Genomic DNA, 24985 nt, shown 5'->3' on the forward strand with positions numbered 1-24985 from the left:
TTATCGAAACTTCTCCGCGGAAACTTCTCCGCAACATCGGCGGAATATTATCTAAAAATCCTTGAAAGTGGTCGCTAAGCCGAACTGAAAAGGGTTTTCGAAGTTCGCATCGTGAAGAAATATTCAAGCGAAGTTGGAAGTAACTATCCCTGTACCTAATTATTGACACTGGGGTTAAGCCGTTAGTGCCATTATCTCCGGGAAAATTAGACTGGACGTTCTGCGTACACCGGCATCCGCGAGCATCAACGGATTTCTGGAAAGTGCTGCGGATTTTGTATGCAAAATAAAAATTGTCCGAGTTTTTTGATTGTAAGAAATATCGGTTAAATGAAAAAAGTCTTTCCAGTTCTAATAACCGCGATGTGTTGAGAACGGTGTAACGATATCGTTAAATTCTTGTAACGTCTTCGTGGATCAATATTCGGCTTACTCATTTTTGTAATGAATGTAGAAAATCCGCAGTCTAAAAATTGCTATTATTTATCTCCGAACAACATTCGAACGAAGTAATGCAGTGCACGAGTGAAACGATCTAACAAATGATTGTCTCAGATATCAAATCTTTTGTCCGAGTAACAAAGTCCAGATCGTATTTGAAATGAATGCACAAAATCTGGCAGTCTAGAAATTATTATTATTTATCTCCAAGCAACATTCGAACGAAGTAATGCAGTGCACGAGTGAAACGATCTAACAAATGATTGTCTCAGATATCAAATCTTTTGTCCGAGCAACAAAGTCCAGATCGTAGAAGTTAGCACACGACGTGAGCCGACTTATTTTGCCGATTAAAAGAACTATGAAAACATGATCCACCGTATTACTGTCAGAGAGAGGCGTGGGTGGTCGTTAAAGAGAAATCTTATCTTCGTGAAGGCTCGTCCTGCGATAATACGAGCAGAGAATAAAAAGTCGGCGACGACGCACAGTGGTGTACCTTCTCCGCGAAGTTGAATTCTCAAAGTACATATATAGCGTGAATGATGGGCTGCTATAGTACATAGTAGTTAAACACGTTTCAGAGCACCGAATGCCGTTTGAAATGGCCCAATACCGTGCACGGTTGCTGAGATATAGACCGTCGAAGTTGACCAATTCTCGCGTTTCCCAGTACCTCAACTCTTTAGAGAGTTAAGGTTGAGTTAAGGTAACTGTAAATAACCTTGAAACAGTTTTAGAACTGCTTCAAGGTTATTTTCAATCGCGATATTCCCGAATTACAGTAATTTCTCCTGGAAATGCCAACTTTCGGGTTCCTGTGAATTTCCCTGTGCTGGTCCTACGCCTATGTAATTTATAGCTAAACGTCTGTTTGTGGATGTGAGTCAACTAAGAAAAATCGAATAATCACCTTCGAATAGTGGCATGTGGCCTCCGAATTGCCTTCGAATCGTGTTAAGAGGCCTCCGAATTGCCTTCGAATCGAGTTAAGTGGCCTCCGAATTGCCTTCGAATCGTGACAAACAATTAGAAATAAAAATGTTAGGTCATCGTTTTTATTCCAACATTACTAGATATTCATATTAATGCCACCATCGCGCTGACCACTGCTTTTTTATACCGACTGCCCCGAGTTTCTACAAAAACGAGCCGCGAGGGCCAAAAAATCGTGACTTAGTACTCTCAGATCTGCCGGTTTCAATTCCGACCTCCGAACATTTCCGGCAGAAATTACTGTACATAGCAGAAGATGATCGACTGCAATTTAAATTTGTTTCAACGTTTCTTTACGAAGAGAAAGGTTTTGCACCCTTTTACAAAGTTTTCTGGGCTAACTTCGCCACGATCTCCCCTGGCACCGTGGGCCGCGTATCTCGTCGCGCTTATTACTCGTTTCCGCAGAGAACCCTTTTCCTGCCGGATGTAACGTACGAATCCACTTACCTCTTTGTCACCCAACTGATGAACCCTGCAATGAAGAAAAGCGGTCTGGCTGACCGCCGTCGTCACGTTTCGAGGAACGTTCGTCTCGAACGTCGGCGTGTTAGTGACGTTATGGCTGCTGAAGACGTTCCCTGCCAGCAGCTTCTGCTCCCGTGCAAAGTTACCTGTTGGAAAATAATTACAGAATCGATGAGTGGCTGTTTCTGTTCTGCGCGCGGCAAGTTTATAGCATACCGGCGAACTTGTGGAACACGGTAGACTGAGTATATCGCAAGAACCAGAGGTTTAAACAGTTTTTTTTATCGTTTCTTTAGCAATTTCGATACGTTGAAAACGCTTTATCCGCGCTGTTTTAAGTTTCGTCTATTCGATTTTATCGTAATTACACAGAACTTGCAGTCTATTAACACGTTCCGTGCCACGTGTACCATCGATGGTACACGCTTGCATGTTTACTTAGTGAACTGAACAAATTGTTTGCAAGAAATTTAGAACCGAAGAATCAATTTCCACCGCAAGAATGGGCGTGGATAAGTTTTTGTTACGTTGTTATGTGTACGAGAATTAATAATTGCACGTAATACATCAAGTTTTAGTAAAATATCAAAGTGTGAAGATTCGAGTAAAAAAAGCTCGGCACGGAACGTGTTAATTAACACCGCGCTAACTTCGATCTTCAGATCCGAAACTTTGACCTTCGTTTACTTACATGGAACAACGCGAAGTGTTATAACGATTAGTACATCTTACGATATATTTTTGTATTGCGTTATTTTAGCCGAACTTTAAATTTCAGAATAATATTCGGTATAAAAAAGGATCCAAGTTGCTTTGTTAATGTTTGTTAATTAGAATCAACGCGAAGAGTCTTATCAGCACTTATAAATATCAGCACGTTATAAATAGCTGAGCATTAATTTTTGGAACAATAACGGGAGGAAAGTATAAATTATATTTATACTTATTATATTTAAAATGATTCGTTAATTAGCTAAGCTACCAGAATTAACGTAAACGATTTTAATGGACGATCAGTTGATTGTGGAACAATAGTTTATGTTATATAGTTGTTCAGCATTAATTTTTAGCGTAATAACGACGAAATGGAAGAACTTGATTCTATCTGTATTGGTTCATTGATTATTAGGTTGCTAGCATTAACGTAAACGATCTCGATGGGTTATCAGTATATTTTACGATATATTTTAGTATTGTGTTATGATAGCCGAACACTAATTTTTAGAATAATAGTAAAAGGAAAGAGGAATCTCATTATGTTCCCAAAGGTTTGGTAATTAACCCATTTACCGGAATTAACGTGAATTATCTTAATGGGTAATCGATACATTCTATACGCTATAGTTCGGTATTGAATAATTGATAACTCACGAATCGAGGTCGTACGGGAAAATGTTCAAAGGTAATTGCAATTTGGGTTCTTTCGAAAACGGTACAATCGGGCAAATAGTTGAACTTATTGCGCTGTCAATGGACTAGAAATGCAAATTCTCTGTATTAATTGCGAGAAGGTGCAATTAAATAGAAACGTATTTCTCCTCCTAATAATTTGATTAATTTGCAAATGATATTATAGTACAGTAAATTCTCCCTAATTGACGCTCAGATTGTACAAAATAGGAGTTACAATTATTTGAGCCTTGCGGCTTACTTTTATAGTTACCGATAGTCAACAATAATCGTATCTTCTCTACCCAAATTGTCCATTTTTATGTACAATCTAAACATCAATTTGGAAGAATTTACTGTATTTGTTAACTGTTCTGCTATTTCCGCTGTTTCATATTTCACTCTCCTATTTTTGTCACAAATATATAAAATTCGCGAAATAATTACTGCTGTTATTATTTCCAGGAAACGTGACGTTGATTCAAAGTGAAAAATGAAGCTCGTTATATTTAATACCTTACTTTTGCTGCGATAATTCTGTTTGTTTATGGAATCTAAGACGAGCTAGCTATATATGTTGACTTTCGGAAATGATTAAACACGGGTCCTATTATTTTAGATCTGACAAGCCTCCATTATTACATTGTTTATCTGCACAATCCTATCAACCTCGTTCATCTTCAAATAATATGAACCAGTTCCTCCATCTTCCAAGCTATCTTCCCTTTCTCTCACCTCTCTCAACGTTTCAATGATCCTCCTTCACTTCTGGATCTTATCCACTTATAAACTTGCACGTGATATCGTATAATTCGCTTTCTTCGTTCATAATCTCGAACATTTTTCGTACCCCTTCCTCTCCACGGTTAAATTGTTCATAATCCCATCGCACTCGTAAATCTTCTCACCATTTTGTTATTTATTCATAATTCTATTTATTACAATACTACGTCCTGCGCATTTGTCAACGCAATTTCTCACTTATCAAACGATAAATATAAAAGGTGGATGCATTGAAACAAAACAACGGTTCGCCATTCAAGCGTGTGCGATTCTAAGCGCGAACCTCCGATTGGATGGATTTGGGTCAATTTTAACACAACGTTACAGTTCTATTTATATCGTAATTTTCCAATAGCCAGCTCGAGTTATTACTTGTTCGTACGAAGTCTGTAAGAATTTATTTTCAACGAGCGAGAGATTTTAATTAACTCTGTCTACAGTAAGAACGAACTTGATTACTAATTAATTTAACGGACAAAGTTAACCAAGCAACGGTATCTGATGGAATAAACAATTTCAACTGGCTCCACATATCAGCTTGCACACGGCGGCTGGAAGAATTTGCAGAACTGTGGTAGAAAATGAAAATGGAAGAATGAGAACGGTAAGATTAATAATAGTCGCAATTGATTTTCTTATGCGAAGCGAACGATTAAAAAAACCGCTTTGAATTTATAGGAAAAAATGGCATTGTCCTTATGGTACCATATGAAACGAAAAAGACCATTCGTAGTTGCGGATAAAAATAGTATGACCCATTTGCATCTGACAAACAAAATGGAGTTCGAATCGTGACAAATAAGGGCACCGACGGAATTCCAATTCCACATATATATGGAATATATATATATCAAGCCCTTTGCTTGCGCTTTCCTGCTTCGGCATAAATCCGAGCAACTCGATAATTCTTGGCGAACGATTATATATATATATATATATATAATCGTTCGCCAAGAATTATCGAGTATATGTATATATATATATATATATATATACTCGATAATTCTATATTCTACTCTATATTCTATTCTTATATATATATATATATTCGATTATATATATATATATAATGGTTCGCCAAAAATTATCGAGTTGCTCGGATTTATGCCGAAGCAGGAAAGCGCAAGCAAAGGGCTTGATATATATATATATATATATATATATTCCATATATATGTGGAATTGGAATTCCGTCGGTGCCTTTATTTGTCACGATTCGAACTCCATTTATATATATATAAAATATCACGCACAATGCCACGATTAAAAAGTATAAAAGCCCGTGGGTAGTGTCTATCGACCGCGCGGCAACCGCCTACACATTTCCATGCGTTCTCCCTTCCTTTCTCCCCGGACACATTAGAGTGTAAAATTAATTGAGTTTGCGGGTTACGATCGTCTACGTTTGCGGCCGCGTGTTCCTCCCCTATTTTCCTGTCTTTTTTCTTCTTCTTCGAAACGTAAAAAGTGCCGCCGGTTATTCGGCGCGATTACACCTAATCCTTATTTATGGTCGGTGTATCAGGGAACGACGGCGCCGCTAATTTCTTTAATCGCGACGATTGCACGCCGGTGTGTACGGTGTGCCACCTGTTCCTGATTGCTTCCATGTTCGATTAACGAACGAACCGTCCGAAACCAAGATACGCGGTTTCGAAGAACGGTGTGCGTCAGTCCATTAGTTCGTCGCCCGGTGCACGCGAAACTAATAAGACGATTGGTTCGGCGATTTGGTTAACGAGTAATTGCTCGATTTCTGGGAAACGTGCGAAACGAATCTTTATTACCTGAAACCGCCAAGCACTTTCAATTGCTGATGGTCACCGGCCAAACCGATTGACTCCGCTTTACGAATCTTTTTAGATTTTGCTGTCTATCCACTCGAGATTGACCCTTGCCTTTTTATATTCGAAATCCAGTTGTTTTAATAACAAACTATTTTCGTGCGTGGAATATTATTTATTATTATTCGTGTACGTTGACGAATTTATTATAATACGTGTTCGTTGGACAATTTATTATTGGACGTGTGTAGTAGACAATTTATTTTTATACGTGTACATTAGACTATTTATTATTATACGTATTTATCGAACAAGTCATTATTATATAGTGGACAGTTTATTATTACACATGTACCGTGGACATTTTTTTAATATACATGTACATTGGACAGTTTATTAATATGCATGCATATTAGACAGTTAATTAGTATACATGTATATTATATATATATATATATATATATATATATATATATATATATATATATATATATGTACATGTATAATAATCAATTCCCTAGTGCACATGTATAATTAAAGATTGTCTCATATACATACATATTAGACAGTTTATTAATATACACGTATGTGAGATAATTTACTGTAATATTATAATAATATATAATATTATTAATAATATTATAATAATAATTTACTCTATATATATAGAGTAATAATATTATAATAATATTATATTTATAATAATATTATAATATTATTATATTAATAATATTATATATTATTATAATATTACAGTAAATTATCTCACATACGTGTATATTAATAAACTGTCTAATATGTATGTATATGAGACAATCTTTAATTATACATGTGCACTAGGGAATTGATTATTATACATGTACATTAGACAATTTATTCCTACAAGCTAACGAATCTTACTGCAAAATAAAAACTGTGAAGAACGTTTCGAATAATATTAAAAGTTACGATATGATGCAACGACGGGAGTTCAACTAGACTATTACCGTCACAGGTGTACGGTGGAGAGTAATCAAGCGTTCAGCCAACAAGAATAATCAGAAGCACTCAGATTCGTTGTCACTAGCAGTTAGTTTAAACAGCGTTTCGGTTTCACAGAAGCAATCAGGCTTCACCCAGAACTAGCCAATCGCTTAGTTCAAAGAGGAATCGGTCACAAACTGTCATGAGTGCTATCAGATGTACGGTGCTCGACGGCGAAACCAGCAAATTACGTGCGATCATTCTAAATGAAAAGTTCATGTACGCCATAGATCGATCCGGCCCGATTATCCTAACGTAAACCGTGCCGCGCCGTTTCACGTCGGTTGTCAAGTTATAAATAAAACTTATTGAACACGAGAGGCGATAAATGATGCTTTTGGGAATGTCAACAATGAATTTCTAGCTGGGCCGAGCGTATAATCGATAAATTCACAGCGGATCATACTGTGAAATATCGTACGCGCATACTTTGGTATAATGATTAAAACTAATTATTAACCAACTTCTGCTACACACGATTAGCAGTCCTTTGGCTCGGAGTGTTTTACTATTTCACTTTACTATAGTCGAAGTATTTTATGCTATCACGTGCAACCTGTTTCGCAATGAAATCCGTAATTTAATGAGTTGAAATTTGTATGAATATATTTATATATATAGCTTTATTGTGTCGAAATATTCTTTTCAAATTTTAGCTCATTAAATTATGGACTTTATTGTGAAACAGTTTACACGTGGTAGAATAAAATACTTTGATTACAGTAAAGTGAAGTGGTGAGATGCTTTGATTATATTAAATATTTTATAATTAAAGATTTAATTAAATAAAATAGTGAACTAGCTTGCATATACTAAAGGAAAGTAGCAAAATAAAATAGTAAAATAGCTTAGACCATGAAGCTGCCAGCAACAACGATCGATCAACGTGTCATCACTGGTCCAAACAAATTCAACAAAAATGTCACTCGAAAAGTAGCTACTACATATTTCTCGTGGTTCGTGACAACGTTCAACCTCGTCCCTAGCAAACGACTCTGCAGAAATTGAATGAACCGAGCTGTGAGACTTTACCTCACCGAGTTTCTTCCCCAGACGTCTCTCCAACCGTCAACTACCTTTTTAAGCATCTTGACAAGTTCTTACGAACGAAGACTTTCAATAGCCAACCAGCAGTTGCAGACGCCATCGAAGATTTTATTTGCTTCCGAACTTGAGGTTTCAATACCGTCGCAAAAGAAAAAATCATTTTCCGCAGGCAAAAATATATATGTACAGCTGTTAATTAATTCGCCACGTGAATTACTTTTCCAGACACACAAGCTGCATCGGAATCAATAGATCGAAATTTTAAACGTGTTCAGAGTTTAATAGACGCTTATGTGGCTTATTTAGTAATTATTCAATATGAACTCAATATGATTATATGTGAATTATATGTGAATTTAATATGACTGTATATGAATGTTATATGAATTTAGTATCGCTACGTAGGAATTATATATTAACTTCATCGTAAACTTTTCAATAGCATCAGCAATTTGAATGCAACTGAATGTTGAAATGTTTGTGCAAAGTAACAATTTTTCGCAACGAAAAAGTAGGGATTTCGTCCTTTCTGTAATTATAAAATTCAATGTAGCTATAATCACCAGTCATTTAAACACTTTTTCGGGATGTTAATTTCAAAGAAGATTCCTCGATATTGTTTTGTAATTTGGAAATCGTTCTAAGAATATAATTTGATAATATTACACAGTGCAAGTTTCTTGTAAGAAGGGTCTTGTTACAATATTCAATTATGCATTTAGACTCTTTAGTTTGAACAAAAGAGCACACGTTCACATGCAGAAAATTGCCTAAAATGTTTTGTGATCCGCAAAAATAAAAATCTCAAATGATACGTATTTTTCCGCAAGAAAACCTTATCCACATTTACCAGATTGATTTTTCTCACGCTACAAGCCTCGAGAATCTTGCAGATATGTCTCGATTTAAAAAAAACGTTTAACCCGAGAAAGATAACCTACGTCGCAGAGGCGCCTGCGAAGACTGTTGATTTTTGTTAATTTTTCATAGAGGTCTAGTGATTTAAGTTTAAAATTACTTAAAATATAAAAAAATATAATATAAATGCATTTTATTTTTACAATAATGCCAAACCTTTAAAATGACTAGATTAACTTAAATAAATATCCATTGTTAGTATAAAATTGACGCCTTAGAATAGCATGCGCCTCTGAAGCGTATGGTTATCTTTTACGTACGTTGTCATATAGTTATCTTTCTAGGGTTAATAAGGACTTGGCGCAGGTCGAAGGATTTGGAAATCCTAATGAGAATCGCGGATACGGTATCAAGGATGCCGCAAGCAGGTACACGTCGCAGGCTTTTGCCTCGCTCGGGTGTTTCTGTATTATGCAAGAGAAAAACCGAAGACAACAGCTGCGTGCGACATCGGGAGAACAGGATTTACTATCTTTCGTCGGTGACTTCTTTCGGGGACACAACCGCGACGCTCCCTGAAATATCGATGAGACGCAAGCGAGCGAGAAATCGTTGTTCATCCAGTTAGATTCCTTGCGTGACTGCCGCGCGCCGCGATTCCCGCTCGAGCCGAACGGCTCGAACATTTTGCAAACATTTCACGGAATGATTTATAGCGAATCGGATGTTTGAAGAGCCGCTGGAATGCGCGGACAGCCGCATGCAAATCTTCCAAATTTATTAACCGCACGCGGCCAACTCGAACGGATTTCGTATGACGTGAACGATGCGGATTACTGTTTGTCTTGTCGAGCTGCAACGATGCTGCACCGGGGGGAAAAAAACACGGCGTCGTGTTCGAGTCGGCTAAAAGTCGGAATATGTGTTTTTCCCGCCGACGCGCAGTGGCCTGGATCGCGGTAATTTTTCGTCGAAAAAGAAAGATTATGAACAGCAGATAACGACCACGTGGATCGCTGGTCGTCTTTCGAAGAAGTCGCTCAAGCGGCTAGGGAGCCGATTACTGTGGCACTGAGCCAGTCGCTGTGCCTTTGGTTTGTTTTCTGGCGCAATTAACTTTACATTTATCGAATAAGATAAGTAATAAGATAGTAGTAATAAGATAGTAATAAGTGGTAATAAGATAAGCGTTCAGTTTTTTTTATTCCTTTAGCTTGTTTAGTTTTAGTTTCGTTTAGTCTTGTTATTTTTATTTTATTTTATTTTTCTTAAACTGCTATAGACGCTATCGTGCTTCCTATCATTTTAAAGAAATTCTTTCTCATTTCACGCAGTTGTGTAATTACATAACGCCGTGTCGGTCTCGTAAATACGATTACAGAGGATAGAACTGGAAAAAGAGAGGCATTCTTGTGTCATAACGTTATTTCCCCTCGTCATTATTTTCCGCATACTTTCCGCTGCGTCGAAGAATGTACAGCACCGTAATTACTCGCGAAACGAGATAAAACGAGATAAACTATCCTCTCTGTGTGCCGACGCGCAGCAAGAAAACGTGTAGAAATTGACAAGTTCGAGCGGTTAAAACGGGACGTAATTGCAGCAGCAGAAATATTTCGTGATCACGGATCCACTGAAATATTGTGTCTAATCGATAAGGATAAATGAACAGTTGCCATAAATTTCTTCAAGTCGCCCAATACAGTTGGATAATTGAATACCGTTCACAACAGAAGCTTTAACGACACCGGCGACAGTTTATTGGAAAGATCTACAGTTTTGTCGGCTCGGTCGGTTTAATTTGCGCTGATCAATAGATAGGGGACACTAAATAACCGAGGTGTCAATTGCAACGAGGAAAAATCGTTACACGTCGGGCGAAAGGTGCTCGTTGCACATCGGTGTTATAATTCAAAATGTTGTCCGCCGCGAATTAAATAATACACACACCGGTCGCGATAACGCGAGCCCTTTTTCGTGGGGTCGGACGTTTATTTCCGGTTGAAAAAACATTTATGACAGCACTTTCCGGCGTGCTATAAATGACGCTCTTTGATTCGTTCCGAGGACACGAAGGCGGAGCGAATTTCAGAATTTTCTGAAAATCATTTCGAAAGCTACTTGGACCGAAAGCCGAGTAAGCACTTCCGGTTCCATTGATTTTGCCCATGTTCTGAATAAATCTACATTTTCCAGGGAGCTCGAACTCCATTTTGCTTTTGTTCGGAAAACGGAGAGAGACCGCGAGATTACTACCTCTCCACGAGGGACATTTTAAATGCTGTGACTTATTCATTTTAATTCGACGAATATGTTGCGCATCGGCAATATTTGAATAAAACAAGCTCGATTAATTAACCGCTCGATGAAAATGAAAATGAAAATTTTATTCAATGGCTTTCGTATAGTTTGATTATCTGTGTTTCAGGGATATTGGTTAGTGTCACAATTAATTACAAAATGTAATTACAGTATATACGTTTCAGTTACAAATACACTCGAATTGTTCGCAAACTCGATTCAATAAGAATATGCTACGTCTCTCAACGACTTCATTTCTTTAGGAGTTAAATGGCAATTTTATATTTCACTGCGAAGCTTAAATTTTAGTATATTCTGTAAATTGGCATTTTACGTGTAAAGCGTAAAATCTACGAAGTGGTAGAGGTTCGGAATCTTTTACAGTGAATTTAGTTAACGAAGGTAAGCATTCGTAATGCCGAAAGCATTTCGTTCATTTTCAAGCTAAATTCCTCTGGACCTTTATATTCATTCGTTCGCAACCTTTTCCAGAAGTTTATGCAGCATATTTCGCAACATTGTGCAGTTCTCATTCGAACGCAAACGCTTTTCATATCTACTACAATGAGTACGTTTTAAATGCATTATAATGCATTCGCGTGTGTAGATTATATTTGTAACAACGTTACAAATCCACAAAATTGATTATATTTTTGATCGTTAATATAAACTGCTGATCTTTCTGCATCTCTATTTTAAATCGAAGGAAACGTATTTAAATGAACAAGATCTGGTCATTAATAACAACTGATCATTAATAACGTTCTTGTATCAAACGTGGCAGCAATATCATTCATAGTCCAACAAGTTGGATTAATATCATTAAAAGCTTCGAGAGGTTCCTGAAATTTAATTACACTACCAGCTTGTCATATTTTGTTTTAAATACTAGATGATCGACAAGAGTAGCATGAATTCTCTTTATATCGGCGGTATTAAAGTATTACTAACAGTACAATTTTTTTAATGGAACTTTTTAGAGTGATAACAATGTTATCATAATATACGATATATATACATACATAAAGGAATAAACGTTTTTAATGGTACAATTAATAGCATTTTTGAGAGCGTTATTAGTAGCATAAAAACAATTAATAGTACTATTACTATTATTAAACTATGAACACTATTAATAGTACTATTAATAGTATTAAACTATAAAAACTATTAATAGTACTATTAATATTATTAAACTATAAAAACTATTAATAGTACTATTAATACTATTAAACTATAAAAATTGTTAATAGTATTATTAATACTACTTTAATACTACTAACGAGAGAGAGAGAGAGAGAGAGAGAGAGAGAGAGAGAGAGAAGGTAAATGTATTCTACTCGTTCCGGCTACCTAATCTTTGATGAATAAGATGAGAAGCTGATAGTATAATTAAATCCCAGGAACCTCAATGATTACGCGACTTAATCTTGATACTTCGTGCCTTAATAGACTTAAGCATGCTCGGACAGCTTTCGGAATTCATCAGAACCGGGGCACAATGAAGCAAGATCAAGAGAGGAAATTACAGCAACGGCGTAGCCGTAATTGCATTCTGCGTGGAACGAAAAAAAAAGAAAAGGTGAATAGAACGAATCGGAAAGTGGGAAAAACGCGGTCTCCGGTAAACGATCGTTCTCGCGGTGTTTCACACGCAATTAAACAAAGAGACGTCTGCAAAGGAGGCGTTTGTGCGTGCCACCCCCCTCCCTCCTCCTCCCTGAAATTCATCAGAAAATATATATATTTCGCCGCGACTTCGAGTGGTTATGAGAATCAGCCTTAATTACATGCGGGCGGGGGTGGGGTGCAGGTTAGTAATTGCGACCGGTTAATTAGATTTTCATGTCGGCGTGCGCTACTCGCTACAGAAATAGCTGACAGACGAAGAACCGGATAATAGCGGCGCGCAAACAAAACTGCACTCGCAAACGCGCAAGTTTAATCAGCCGATTATTATTGGCGCATCATAATCGGCTCGTCGTTGTCTTTTCGTTTCGCTGATTACACGAAGATCGGCTCAGATGCGAATTTTAACGAGTTTTCGAACACCTGCTGGTTCACGCGTCAATATTCGTATTAATCACAGCCAATGGCTTTATTCGCGGATAAAAAATGTCATTGGCTTTCGTCGATTTCGTACGAAGTCATTGGCTTTCATCGATTTCATTTCAAATCGTTAACTTCTCTCGTCGTTCTAATTTAAAATCGTTGACCTCCTCGTTGCAATTCAAAATCATTTGCTTCATTGTTTTTGTTGAACCTTATTGACCCTATCGTTTTTATTAAAAAATTTTGATCACGTCGGTTTAACCGAAAATCGTTGACCTCATCGTTTTTATATTTAATATTATCGAGCCCAGCGTTTTTATTGAATACCATCGACTTCGTCCCTCTTATTTAAGATCACCGATTTCATCGGTTTTTAATTGAAAATCGTTGATCGCATCGTTTTTGTTTAATATTATTGATCCCATCGTTTTTATTTAATGTCATTGTCTTCGCCGTTTTAATTTGAAATCACTCATCTCATCGTTTTAATTCAAAATCACTGGTGGTTTAATCGTCTCAATACAGAGACATTGATTTAATCGTTTCGATTTAGTGCCATTGATTTAATCGTTTTAATTTAAAATCATCGATTGAATCGTTTCAATTTAAAATCATTTACGAATAAGCGTGTAATTATTGCAAATAACCTGGGAATTTCCATTTTTACAATCTGGAATCGCGGAATCGTGGTGAAACGAAGTTGCATTTCCTGCGCTAGCAAAACGCGTAATTTTACGACAGCTTTCATTCGACCAGGTTTTTTTTTCAAGGTCGTTATGAACTGCAAGTGCATAAAATTTCATAGGTTACGCGTTATACCAGTCGAATAAATCGTCCAAAATGATTCCGTTATTCGTTTCAAGTGCATGTAAAACTAACGATCACCATTTTAATCCGCTTACCCGGGAGTTTGGAATTTATAGAATAGTTTATAGAATAAATTCTCCAACTTTCGATTTATGCGTGAAATCTCTCACCTTTTCGCACGTAGCCGGTTCTGCTGTCGAATCAGCGCGAAAGTTTCACGGAACTGTGGTGAACACTTTCATTTCACTTTAATAATTGCGGGCATGATTCGAAAACTTATTGTCCCTATCCCAAATGAAATCGATAACACAAGAAATTGTTTGCACTATTTATGCACTATTTGAACGAATATCTGTTCTATGACGAGACGAAGAATTAATTCTTCTTCTTAAAAGGTTGGCATAATAGGATAATGAGAGCAAAATTCAATTACCTTTCATTATTAATTAATAAATATTTTATTACATGCAGATATTCATGTAAACCGTATCGAAGCAATGAATCATCGGAAAAAGTAATCGTAGTAAATTCAGTGCAAACTAAGAAATCACGATCACGATGATAGATCGGGATTAGTTAATCAGGATTAATCAGGATTAATAAACGGCGGATCTACGTGAAAAATAAATATTTTGTTCAGCAATTGTATGAAACGAGAGTTAAATAAAAATGTGTCCGTTCTTTTAATGGCTGTGATCAATTGGAAATTATGCAACAGATTGCTTAAATGCTTACAATAATTTCACTGTTCTGTATTTCCCCGATCAATTATTGCAACAAGTCCGTAAAATCCGCCGTCCAGTGATTAACCACGGCATCTCTAATTCACACCATCTGCGGTGATCTTGGCATGATTCCGTCGGCGAATAACCGGGCCGTTGTCGAAACTGATTGAAAAGTAACGAGAACGCGATGCAGGTAACGAGCGACGATTGGAACCGTTTAAAGCACGCGGCAAAACTGATTCGCGCGGGAGCAGTTTTGGTTACGTCGGCCCGAATTGCGAGATTTGTCTGTGACAGGCCGATGACGAGGCTACAAAGGTTGGGCCACAATTTCGCGGGTGAATTTAGTGACGGCGAGCACGAATCCGTCGGAATCCTTGTTGGCTGGCCGGCATAAAGGGGCTCTATACAAACGTTATCACCATGGCTGACACGCAATCAAGGTGGAAAACGAAATAGCTCATTTGCAGCGTGCGATTAGCCTCGGAGGTCGCCTAACGATCATGCGAACCGGCCACCGACTGTCTCTGGCTGCCACTCCGCCTCGATCTGACCGTTCCCGGACCTTTTGTCTCCCCGTATCCTCCGCGTTTTCCCTTGGTGTTTCCTTTAATTCTCGGTTACCGCTGTTAATTAGCGGCTCGGTATCCTAGTATTTACACGACTTCTCCATTTCTATTTAGTTGGAGCAGCAGAGAGGCTCGTTTGAAAGGTACAAACGTCTACGCTGCGGAAATGTTCGCATTCAATTTTCTATTTTCGAGATCCTTCGCTCGAGCCTTCGCTCCGCTGGATTCCATAACGATGCCTTTTGCAACGGATTCGTAGTAGCCGGCTATACTTCGTTGCTGTTGTTGGTAATCAAGAATATTCGGCTGTGAAATGTTTGGCTCGTCGACGATTAAAATGATCAGAGGATGCTTTTGGTCTTTTAAAGGGTGTACATTCTCTGCTCTCATTTCTTGCGTCTGTATGGAAGAAAATTGTGACGTTTATTTGTGACGAAGCAACAACTTCCAGTTCTGTTGTAACGATTATAACGTTGCTCAGTCTTTTGTAGAATCGGTCGTGATGAAGATTCTGTACGCAATCTTTGAAATGAGCCGTTTATTTTGAAAGTGGCATAAGTCACTTTTTCAAAAAAATCGAGTTAATGGTAACACTAATTACAATTGAACGGTATCTTTTCATTTAAAAAAAAAAGTGACTTATGCCACTTTCAAAATAAACGGCTCAAATATGATTGTCATTCGTTCGTTTCAATCTAAGCGTAACAGTCGATGCGACGGTAAAGCAGAAGGAAAAGAAATTTGATTCTTTGATTGTTATCGCTAAACTGCGGACTTTCGTGCAGAATTCAAATTGTTTGCACTAATCGTGAGCAGCAAAAGTCTCTCTTCTTTGAACAAAATCTTAACAAATCCTGAATTCTCTCTGCGAGAGACAATGAGTGTTATTGCTTACCAACATATGTATATTGTTCACTGACCAAATTTATTGTTGAGGCAATAAGATTGTGTTAGGTTGATGTTTATTCATTTTAGTTGAGTTAATTTATAGTAACTTTGTCATTTGTTTCGCTCGTTGTTCACTTTCGGCACGTAAATCCTCCTTAATTCGCGCTCAGATTGTGCACAAAAATGATTGTTGACAATCGGTAACTATAAAAACGAGCTGCAAGGCTCGAATAATCGTATCTCCTCTTCCCAAACTGTCCATTTGTGTGCACAATCTGAGCGCGAATTCGGGAAAATATACTGTATAGATCACAGTTTAAGACGCAAGTCGAAATTTTCGAAAACGTGACTTACGCCGATGGCGAGTCTAATCCATTCGATTGTTGAACACGAAGCAGCTGAGAAATTCGTGTCGAACATTCCGTAAGAACAATTCTCCACCGAAGTACCAGAAAAATCAACAACCGTCGCACCGAGCGCGATGTCCCGTGTTGGTTCATGACACAAGCGCGTGCAGGTGGCACACTGGAGGCGTAGATTGATCTTGCCCGGTTGTTTGTTTGCTTGATTCTGCATATCTCGTCGATGTTACGTTTTCCCGCGAAGCATAACAGTTTCTCCCGACTGCCCCTCGTCGAACTGAATATTAAGCAGGTCATTTACAATGATGACCAATGATATCGGGGTTGGTTCCCTAGATTTGCACACAGATGACTCGTCGCCCTCGTGATAGAGACGAAAGGTACGGAATCGATACACTCGTTGCGAGTGTTGAAAAGAGAATCATCTTTTATAATCGTATAATACGATCGACTCGCGGAATTCTGTTGGGTGCTAGGGTGAGCAGTCGATGAACGTTTAAGCCGCATGTTTTTGTTAAAATGATCGATATTCGATTCTTTGGATGATAATATAGTGTGTTGTTTTATTAGGTCGTTAAGTATGAAATGCACTTTATCATTTTACTATAAAATTTATGCATTTCATAATTAATGACCTAATGACCTGATGGCTATGAATTATAAGTTCATATATCCCTGGACATAATTCTAGCATGTTTTTGTAGTTGTAACATTTTTTATAAGTATAATCTATGGCCTCTATCAACAAAAAATCTATTAACATCATATTATATGCCACTCGAAATCGAACAACTTTTATTGTTTTTTTTTTATTAATCAGGTGGCTGGTTTTAGGGGTCTCGCCTTGTATAAGTTGGAAATATTAAGTGCTAATATTTTGGGAAATATTTTAGTTTGTTGGAGCACCTACTGTCAGAATTTTTTATTACACTGATGTCAGTATACATTGCAATTCTATCCGAAGGACTAGATTCAATGATTGAACTAAACATCACAAAGTGGAATATTAAATATATAGTATATAATGTATTAAATATTTAAATATGTCTCGTAATCTATAGGAAAAAAATAAGATGTTTTGTAAGATTTCTTTTTTGTACAATTTCGATACAAAATGACACGTGCAAGATAGGTGTACGATAAAACTACTGCATAAATTTCACTGTGAAGAACGTTATAAACGTTACTCTTTCACGTTATAATAAAGCAAATCGGTTTCCATTTTTTTATACGACTTTGTGGACGTACTACAGTACGTCTAGAGAGTTACAACTCTCTAGAGCTCTCGACTTCTGGCGAAAATTTTGGTGCCCTCGTGACACGCAGATACAGACGACAGCTTAATTCGAGAACTGCCGAAAAAGTCACGTCGCAATCGTAAACCTAAGCTCGCGTGCACCGTGAACTTTCGCGTCGTATGGAAATGCGAAGTTCGGGACCCGTCTCGACCGAGGTCCTTTTAATAATTCTTATTTCCCGCGGAACGAATTATAGCTCGTTCCCACGAGCGCCCTATGAACTCCGTTGAACTTCAACAGAAGTTATCTCATCGATGGCAGTTGCCACGAGTCCGTGATCCCGGCGTGAACGTCTGCGTTCGTATCGGTGGCTATCGGGTCGAATATAACGGGAAGAAAGGAACATTTGCACAGAATTAACATACGAATTCTGGCGAAACTAATAAAATTTCCATCATCGTGGGAAACGGGAATTTGCATAATTCGATCCGGTCGGCGCTCGACAGGATTCCGGCGGCGAGCAATAAAACAAAATTCGAAACTGAATATCCTTTCGTAAGGCGATCCCCCGCGCAGTTCGCGATTCTCTTCGAACTAAATTCCGGCCGATACACGTACGTGTTGGAAACTGCACGGCCACGGCCAGGAGGTGCCTGCTAGAAAGATCACCGGCGAGATAGCTTTCTAGTCGGACGCCCCGACAAGTCATTTTACGAGCGTTGTAAAAAAAGACCTGATAAAATATCTCTTCTTCTCGTGTCATACAAGCTACCTTTTCTACGCCACGTTTGCCACAGCAGCGGCGAAGGGCTCGCTCGCGGCTGCTTAAAATCCGCTGCCAGCGTTCCCCGACGCTTTTTAGCCGGATCCATCGAAATTCGCTTACTCCGTTCGACTGAAAATACTGGTTCAGTCGCAGGATAGACTGTACAAATATCTCTGAGAAACACTGTCTGGAATGTCTTTAAGGAACACGGTCTAAATATCTCGAGGGAAGACCGTCTAGATATTTTTAAGAAAGGCAGACCAAATAGTTTAGAAAAGAATTGTTTAAATATTTTTAAGAAATACTGTCGGAATACCTTTATGGAAAACAGGCTAAATACCTCCGACGAAGACTGTCTAAGAAGAAGTGTTAAAAGACCTTGAAGAAAAACTGTCTAAATATCTCAAATTAAGACAGTCTGTCTAAATATGTCAAATTAAGACAGACTGTTTAAATATCTCTAACTAAGAAAGACCGTCTAGAAATTACTGAAGAAATTACTGTCTAAACATCTGTAAGACGGACTGTCTAAATATCTTTTGGAGATGCTAAGCATTTTTAAGAAAAACAGTCCAAATATTTTAGAAAAAGATTGTCTGAATATTTTTAAGAGAAACTATCAAAATACCTTTAAGGAAAACAGTCTAAATACCTCCAAGAAAGACTGTTTAAATAGCTCTAAGAAGAACTGTCATAATATCTTGAAGAAAAACTGTCTAAATATCTCTAACTAACAATAAGACAGACTGTCTAAATATCTCAAATTAAGACAGTCTGTCTAAATATGTCAAATTAAGGAAGACTGTTTAAATATCTCTAACTAAGAAAGACCGTCTAGAAATTATTGAAGAAATTACTGTCTAAACATTTCTAAGACGGACTGTCTAAATATCTCTTGGAGATGCTGACTAAGTATTTTTAAGAAAGATAGTCCAAATATTTTAGAAAAAGATTGTCTGAATATTTTTAAGAGAAACTATCAAAATACCTTTAAGGAAAACAGTCTAAATACCTCCAAGAAAGACTGTTTAAATAACTCTAAGAAGAACTGTCATAATATCTTGAAGAAAAACTGTCTAAATATCTCTAACTAACAATAAGACAGACTGTCTAAATATCTCAAATTAAGACAGTCTGTCTAAATATGTCAAATTAAGGAAGACTGTTTAAATATCTCTAACTAAGAAAGACCGTCTAGAAATTACTGAAGAAATTACTGTCTAAACATTTCTAAGACGGACTGTCTAAATATCTCTTGGAGATGCTGACTAAGTATTTTTAAGAAAGATAGTCCAAATATTTTAGAAAAAGATTGTCTAAATATTTTTAAGAGAAACTATCAAAATACCTTTAGGGAAAACAGTCTAAATACCTCCAAGAAAGACTGTTTAAATATCTCTAAGAAGAACTCTGTCATAATACCTCGAAGAAAAACTGTCTAAATATTTATAATAACAAGGTAGATTGTCTAAATATCTCAAATTGAGACAGACTGTCTAAATATCTCTAACTAAGACCATCTAGAAATTACTACAGAAATGACTAAAGAAATTACTTTCTAAATATCTCTAAAAAGTCTGTAATAAACACTGTCGTTCAAAATGGAGACAGGGAAAACGTAGAAAGACTTAATGAAAGAAGGGACTGGCGTGTATGTTAATTTAATGGATAAACTGTGGCAACGATCTCTCGTACGAAGAGTAACCAGCGTACCAGCTCTTTACGATATTGATTAGCAATTCAGGCGCTCGAACGAAAACCCCTTGTTAGACAAGTGCGTGGAATCACTCAATCGCTATGGGGACATTTATGGAGGGTCTTCGAGTGAACGGATCCACGATTCCCGTAATCCACTTTCTCCGTTAATTAGCGAAAATTCTGCCAAATCTTCAAAACTTCTTCGAGTCCACTTAAATGACAAATTGCAATTAGTTTCTTGCACACACGCGCGCGCAATTAAAATAATATAAATATCTTCGCTATTTTTGTTGATATAAAAAGATTTGTCAGGACAACTTTGTTTATTTCAAAGCTAAGAATGTTATGACTCGTGTCTCTTTTTTTCTCTCGGGGTTATTTTTTATCAATATTTATGTTTGTATATTTAACTGACACGAAATAATTATTTCAACTATTTGTACACTGGAAATATTTGATTTATATACTCTCTAAATATGTCGTAAAATATTTTGTTTAAGTAAATATTGAGCAAGTGAGAAGCGACTTTTTTAAAATTATCTTAAGCTTGATTATATAGCTTCTTATTGCGAAGGAAAAAGTCCCATCGTGAAATTAGTTGAACGAAAGTTAATTCTCCGATAATAATTACTCGCGAGTGTTCATTCGCATTCGTTCTTAGATTATGATAACAAAAGACTGAAATTTTCTTTCGATTCGGAAGAAACGAATTACATTCGTAGTCAGCAGATCACGTATGAAATCTTCATCGCGAAGACCGCCTTGTTGGCGCGAGGGGGTTAACAGAACTAAAAAAAGGCAGCTACCCTAAAACTCGCGGAACGACTTAATCGATGACCCAGACCCGACCACGAACTGCTAATATCGGAACGTAATCCAGAAACGTCGAACTCTCCCCCTCGGCTGCTTGTAATTTTCTTGTTTCCCTCTGTTGAAGCAGGCTCGCACTCGGCGGCAGAACGATATTTTCGATTTAACTCGACGGAAAAATGAGTCGAGGACGGTTTACCTCGGGAAATTGCAACGTTGTAAACAATCAAAGCGCGTTCCGCCGGAGCAAAGGAGATTACTGTCGGAAAACAATGCACGGATGGGATTTCATTTGTTTATGGAGCCGTTGCGCAGCCGCTTGATCTCCCTCTGCTCTTAAATGCGTCTAAGGAATCTTGCTGTTATTGACTTTGCCATGAATGCATGGCGAGGGAACTTCTTCTTCCGGCGGAATTCAAATTTTATTCAAATCGGCTGGATCCGGGAAATATGCATCGCGGGACAGGATTTATGAAACGGTGCTTTAATCTTCGATCGGATGATGAATCGTACATTGATAACGTCGGGAAGGTGTTTTGCTGTGTATTCAAATTCGAGTAGACAATTGTTAATGCCATTAATCACGGAAAGACAGTTTTGGATTAGGGAAAAAGTGCTGGATAATAGATGTTCCCGCGATGTTACAAGCACGCAGCTCTGAATCCCTTTAGACACGAAAATAAAAGTAGAAGTTATTGCGGGAATGAGGGATAAAGCTACGAATGACGTGTTTTGCAAGGAACAAAAGGAGAGTAGATTTCTATTAATAATAAATTGTGACGAAAAATTGTGTGAATTTCTACGACACTCGTACGCGTTCTGTATTCCTTTCGATTTCACACTCGTTCACATTCTCACACTCTCTATATATGATAACCACTAAACGTCAATGCACGTGTACATAATAAGTATTGTAATCGTTAAAACGTAATAACAATAATCGCCAATTGCTTAACTGCTAGCACATTATCGTAGATCAAACGGAGTCGAAAGCGATCGAACATTTCCAATAGAATCGAAAAGAGTTCGTTCAAAATTCAATTAAGATCCCTTCTTGCTGCGATACGAACATTATTTTGTTATTCATAAAAAATTTCCGCGAGGTATCGTATAATATAGAGGTAATTTAAGAGCCGGAGATTTTTTACGAGCCGTATAACGAGATGAACGACGACAGAGCCAATGAAGTAAGGATATGAAATCCAAACCTCTTCATTCCGATTTCCGAACCTCAGCTTTTACGTGAAATTGATGCTTCAGTCAAAGTAGTATCAGTTTCTGTCATTCTAGTGAGAAAAAAAACCAATCGATGAAGAGCTGATCCCTTTAGGAAGAAGTTATTAATTCCAAGGATCTCGCATAAAAAGGATCTTGCACGTATAGGTTTACTTGATAAAAGGTCCTACGAAGGGGTTTATGTAATAAACGTAGAAGCTGAATATTAAAATGTCGACATAAAGTTCATGGTATGAATAAAGTATAAACGATATAATATAATGTAATTATGTGATATGTAATAATTATATAAGTATATATAGGATATACAATAATTGTATAATTATGTATAATAATAAAATAATAATCATATAATTATACATGCGATTTATAATAATCAAATAATAATTATATAATTATACATGCGATTTATAATAATCAAATAACAATCATATAATTATACATGCGATTTATAATAATCAAATAATAATCATATAATTATACATGCGATTTGTAATAATCGTGTAATTATATATTTACGATATAAAATAATCAGATAATTACATATTTGCGATATGTAATAATCAGATAATTATATATTTGCGATATATAATAATCGTATAATTATATATTTGCGATACATAATAATCACATAATTATATATTTGCTGTATATAATAATCATATCATTAAATATGCTACATATAATAATCGTATAATTATGTATAATATATTATAATCATCGTCATCGAATTCCAGTATATTTATTTTATCGTATACGTATTTATATTTAAATACGCATATATTGTTACTAATACAGTATAGTCAATAAATATCAACATTTAAATATCTATCCATAAATCGTATTCATGCCGACATTAATTTCTGTAAGTCAATTTACCGAATCAGGAATCAATCGAACAAGATTTATTAAAACAGAAATGAAACTCGCATTCGTTAAACGCTTTGCAACACCGAACTTCAAACAATATTGAATATCGATACTGCATAATACCCACGGCAGTATCGTAACACCATAGCGAGAATGAAAAAGAAAGAAAAATGGAAGTTCGGTCAAGCAAATGTATCTCATCCGAGCAGAGGTGCTTTAGCCGTGTACTAAATGTGTGCGTCGCGCGCATCAGCGTAACACGGTAGAGCAATGATAAAGATCAGCATTAACGTGCTTATCAGTAGTTTAGACCCGTGATTATGGCATCATTATGACGTCTGCGGCATGCTTGAACCGGCGCTGAAGGTTCAGGCTGTAATCTATCGTGGCCGATCTCGGGTCACGGTTAGGCACAAACTCGTACGATTATCGGCGCCAAACGACGGCAATCAATAACGAAGTAGGCATCGACACCTGTCACTGGGATCTGCTGTTTCTCTTGATAACACGATCAACGGCCAATAGAAATCACAATGCCGAACGTCTGCGCTTTGTCGGCGCGATCACACACTGCGCGGGCTGCGGTAAAAGACGATCATGATTGCGGAAACAATGGGGTCCGAGGTGTTAATTTTGACATTGATGCTGGCCTCTCAATTCCGAGTGGAACTATTGGATTTCATTGGGCACGGGATCGCGATGGGTCAGGAATGCTGCAACAATGGGGTTGTAAGCGAACAATAAAAATCCGGACAGCAGAACGTAATCGAACCGAGCGGAATTGATCGTGTTAGAATACCTTATGCGACCATACGTTTCCGGCGAATGTGCTTTTGTACTATTATTTTCCATCGACTCGCTTTGTCAATTCGCTAAAACTGTGAGTGATTCGAGAATAACTTTTGCCCGATGTTGAAAACCGTTTATCGAGTTCGTTGTTATTAATGTTACGATGTCAATTCGCGCAAATTTCAATGCAAATTGTTTTTTAGAAAAATTCGAGAACGGAATGTCGTCACGCGATGCATTGTTTCTTGGATCATCGTCGAATATTTACGCGACACGGGCGTGTCAGCTGCGAGGCAAGTAGAAACGTCGAGCTATGGTCAGACATGCCAGTGTTCGATCACTGTGATGTGTGAAAAATGATTATTATCCTTCATTTGTTATTTTTTTTTTCTTAAATGAAATATATTATTTGGTTGAAAGATGAGTCTGATTAATAATCAATTTAACTTTTACACGTTACACTGCAAATTTCGATAATCGATTCGAACTTATTGAAACTATTTTTGTCGCGTTCGAATCGTTATTAGATAATCTATGAAAATAGCATGAAAGTTCTCAGTGTACCGATAACAGAAATAATTTCAAAAAATAGATATTTGCATAAAGATTCTCCGCCTATTTATAATAAATATTGTCTCTAAAAGCAGCAATTTACACGTTAAAGTTCATCAGCATATTTATAGCAAATACGTTCCATAAAAATAGGAACTCGCATAAATCTCTTCAGCTTGTTTATAATAAAAACATTCGATGAAAATAGAAATTTACGCAAAGATCGTCGGCACGTTTGTAACAAATATAATCTATGAAAATAGAAATTTGCTTAAAGCTCCTCGGCCAACTTCTAACGAAAGCATTCTACCAAAATTTCTGCGAACATCCTCAGTCCACCGGCAACAAAAACGATCCCCCAGAAACCGAAATTTGCATAATGATGCACGGCCAATTTGCAACGCGCGAGCCAGGATCGAAATGGACAGTTATCCCGTCGATGTTTTCATGTATTCGGTCGGACCTTTTGAGAAACGTGCCACGGCCACGTGAATTGTGGTCAAGCCATTGACGACGAATCAGCCCGTCGCGGCG

At 37.2% G+C, this 24985-nt stretch overlaps 1 protein-coding gene across 1 annotated transcript in view; it reads right to left on the reverse strand.

Annotated features, from left to right (window-relative positions):
* Positions 1-24985, reverse strand: part of dpr1 (defective proboscis extension response 1) — a 637236-nt gene that overhangs the window by 452554 nt on the left and 159697 nt on the right. The window contains exon 2 of the mRNA XM_033480167.2: positions 1888-2051. Within this exon, the coding sequence (XP_033336058.1) occupies positions 1888-2051 (164 nt within the window). The remainder of the gene's footprint in view (positions 1-1887; positions 2052-24985) is intronic.

Source organism: Megalopta genalis, chromosome 11 (assembly GCF_051020955.1).
Source record: "Megalopta genalis isolate 19385.01 chromosome 11, iyMegGena1_principal, whole genome shotgun sequence".
In the NCBI taxonomy this organism is placed as follows: domain Eukaryota; kingdom Metazoa; phylum Arthropoda; class Insecta; order Hymenoptera; family Halictidae; genus Megalopta; species Megalopta genalis.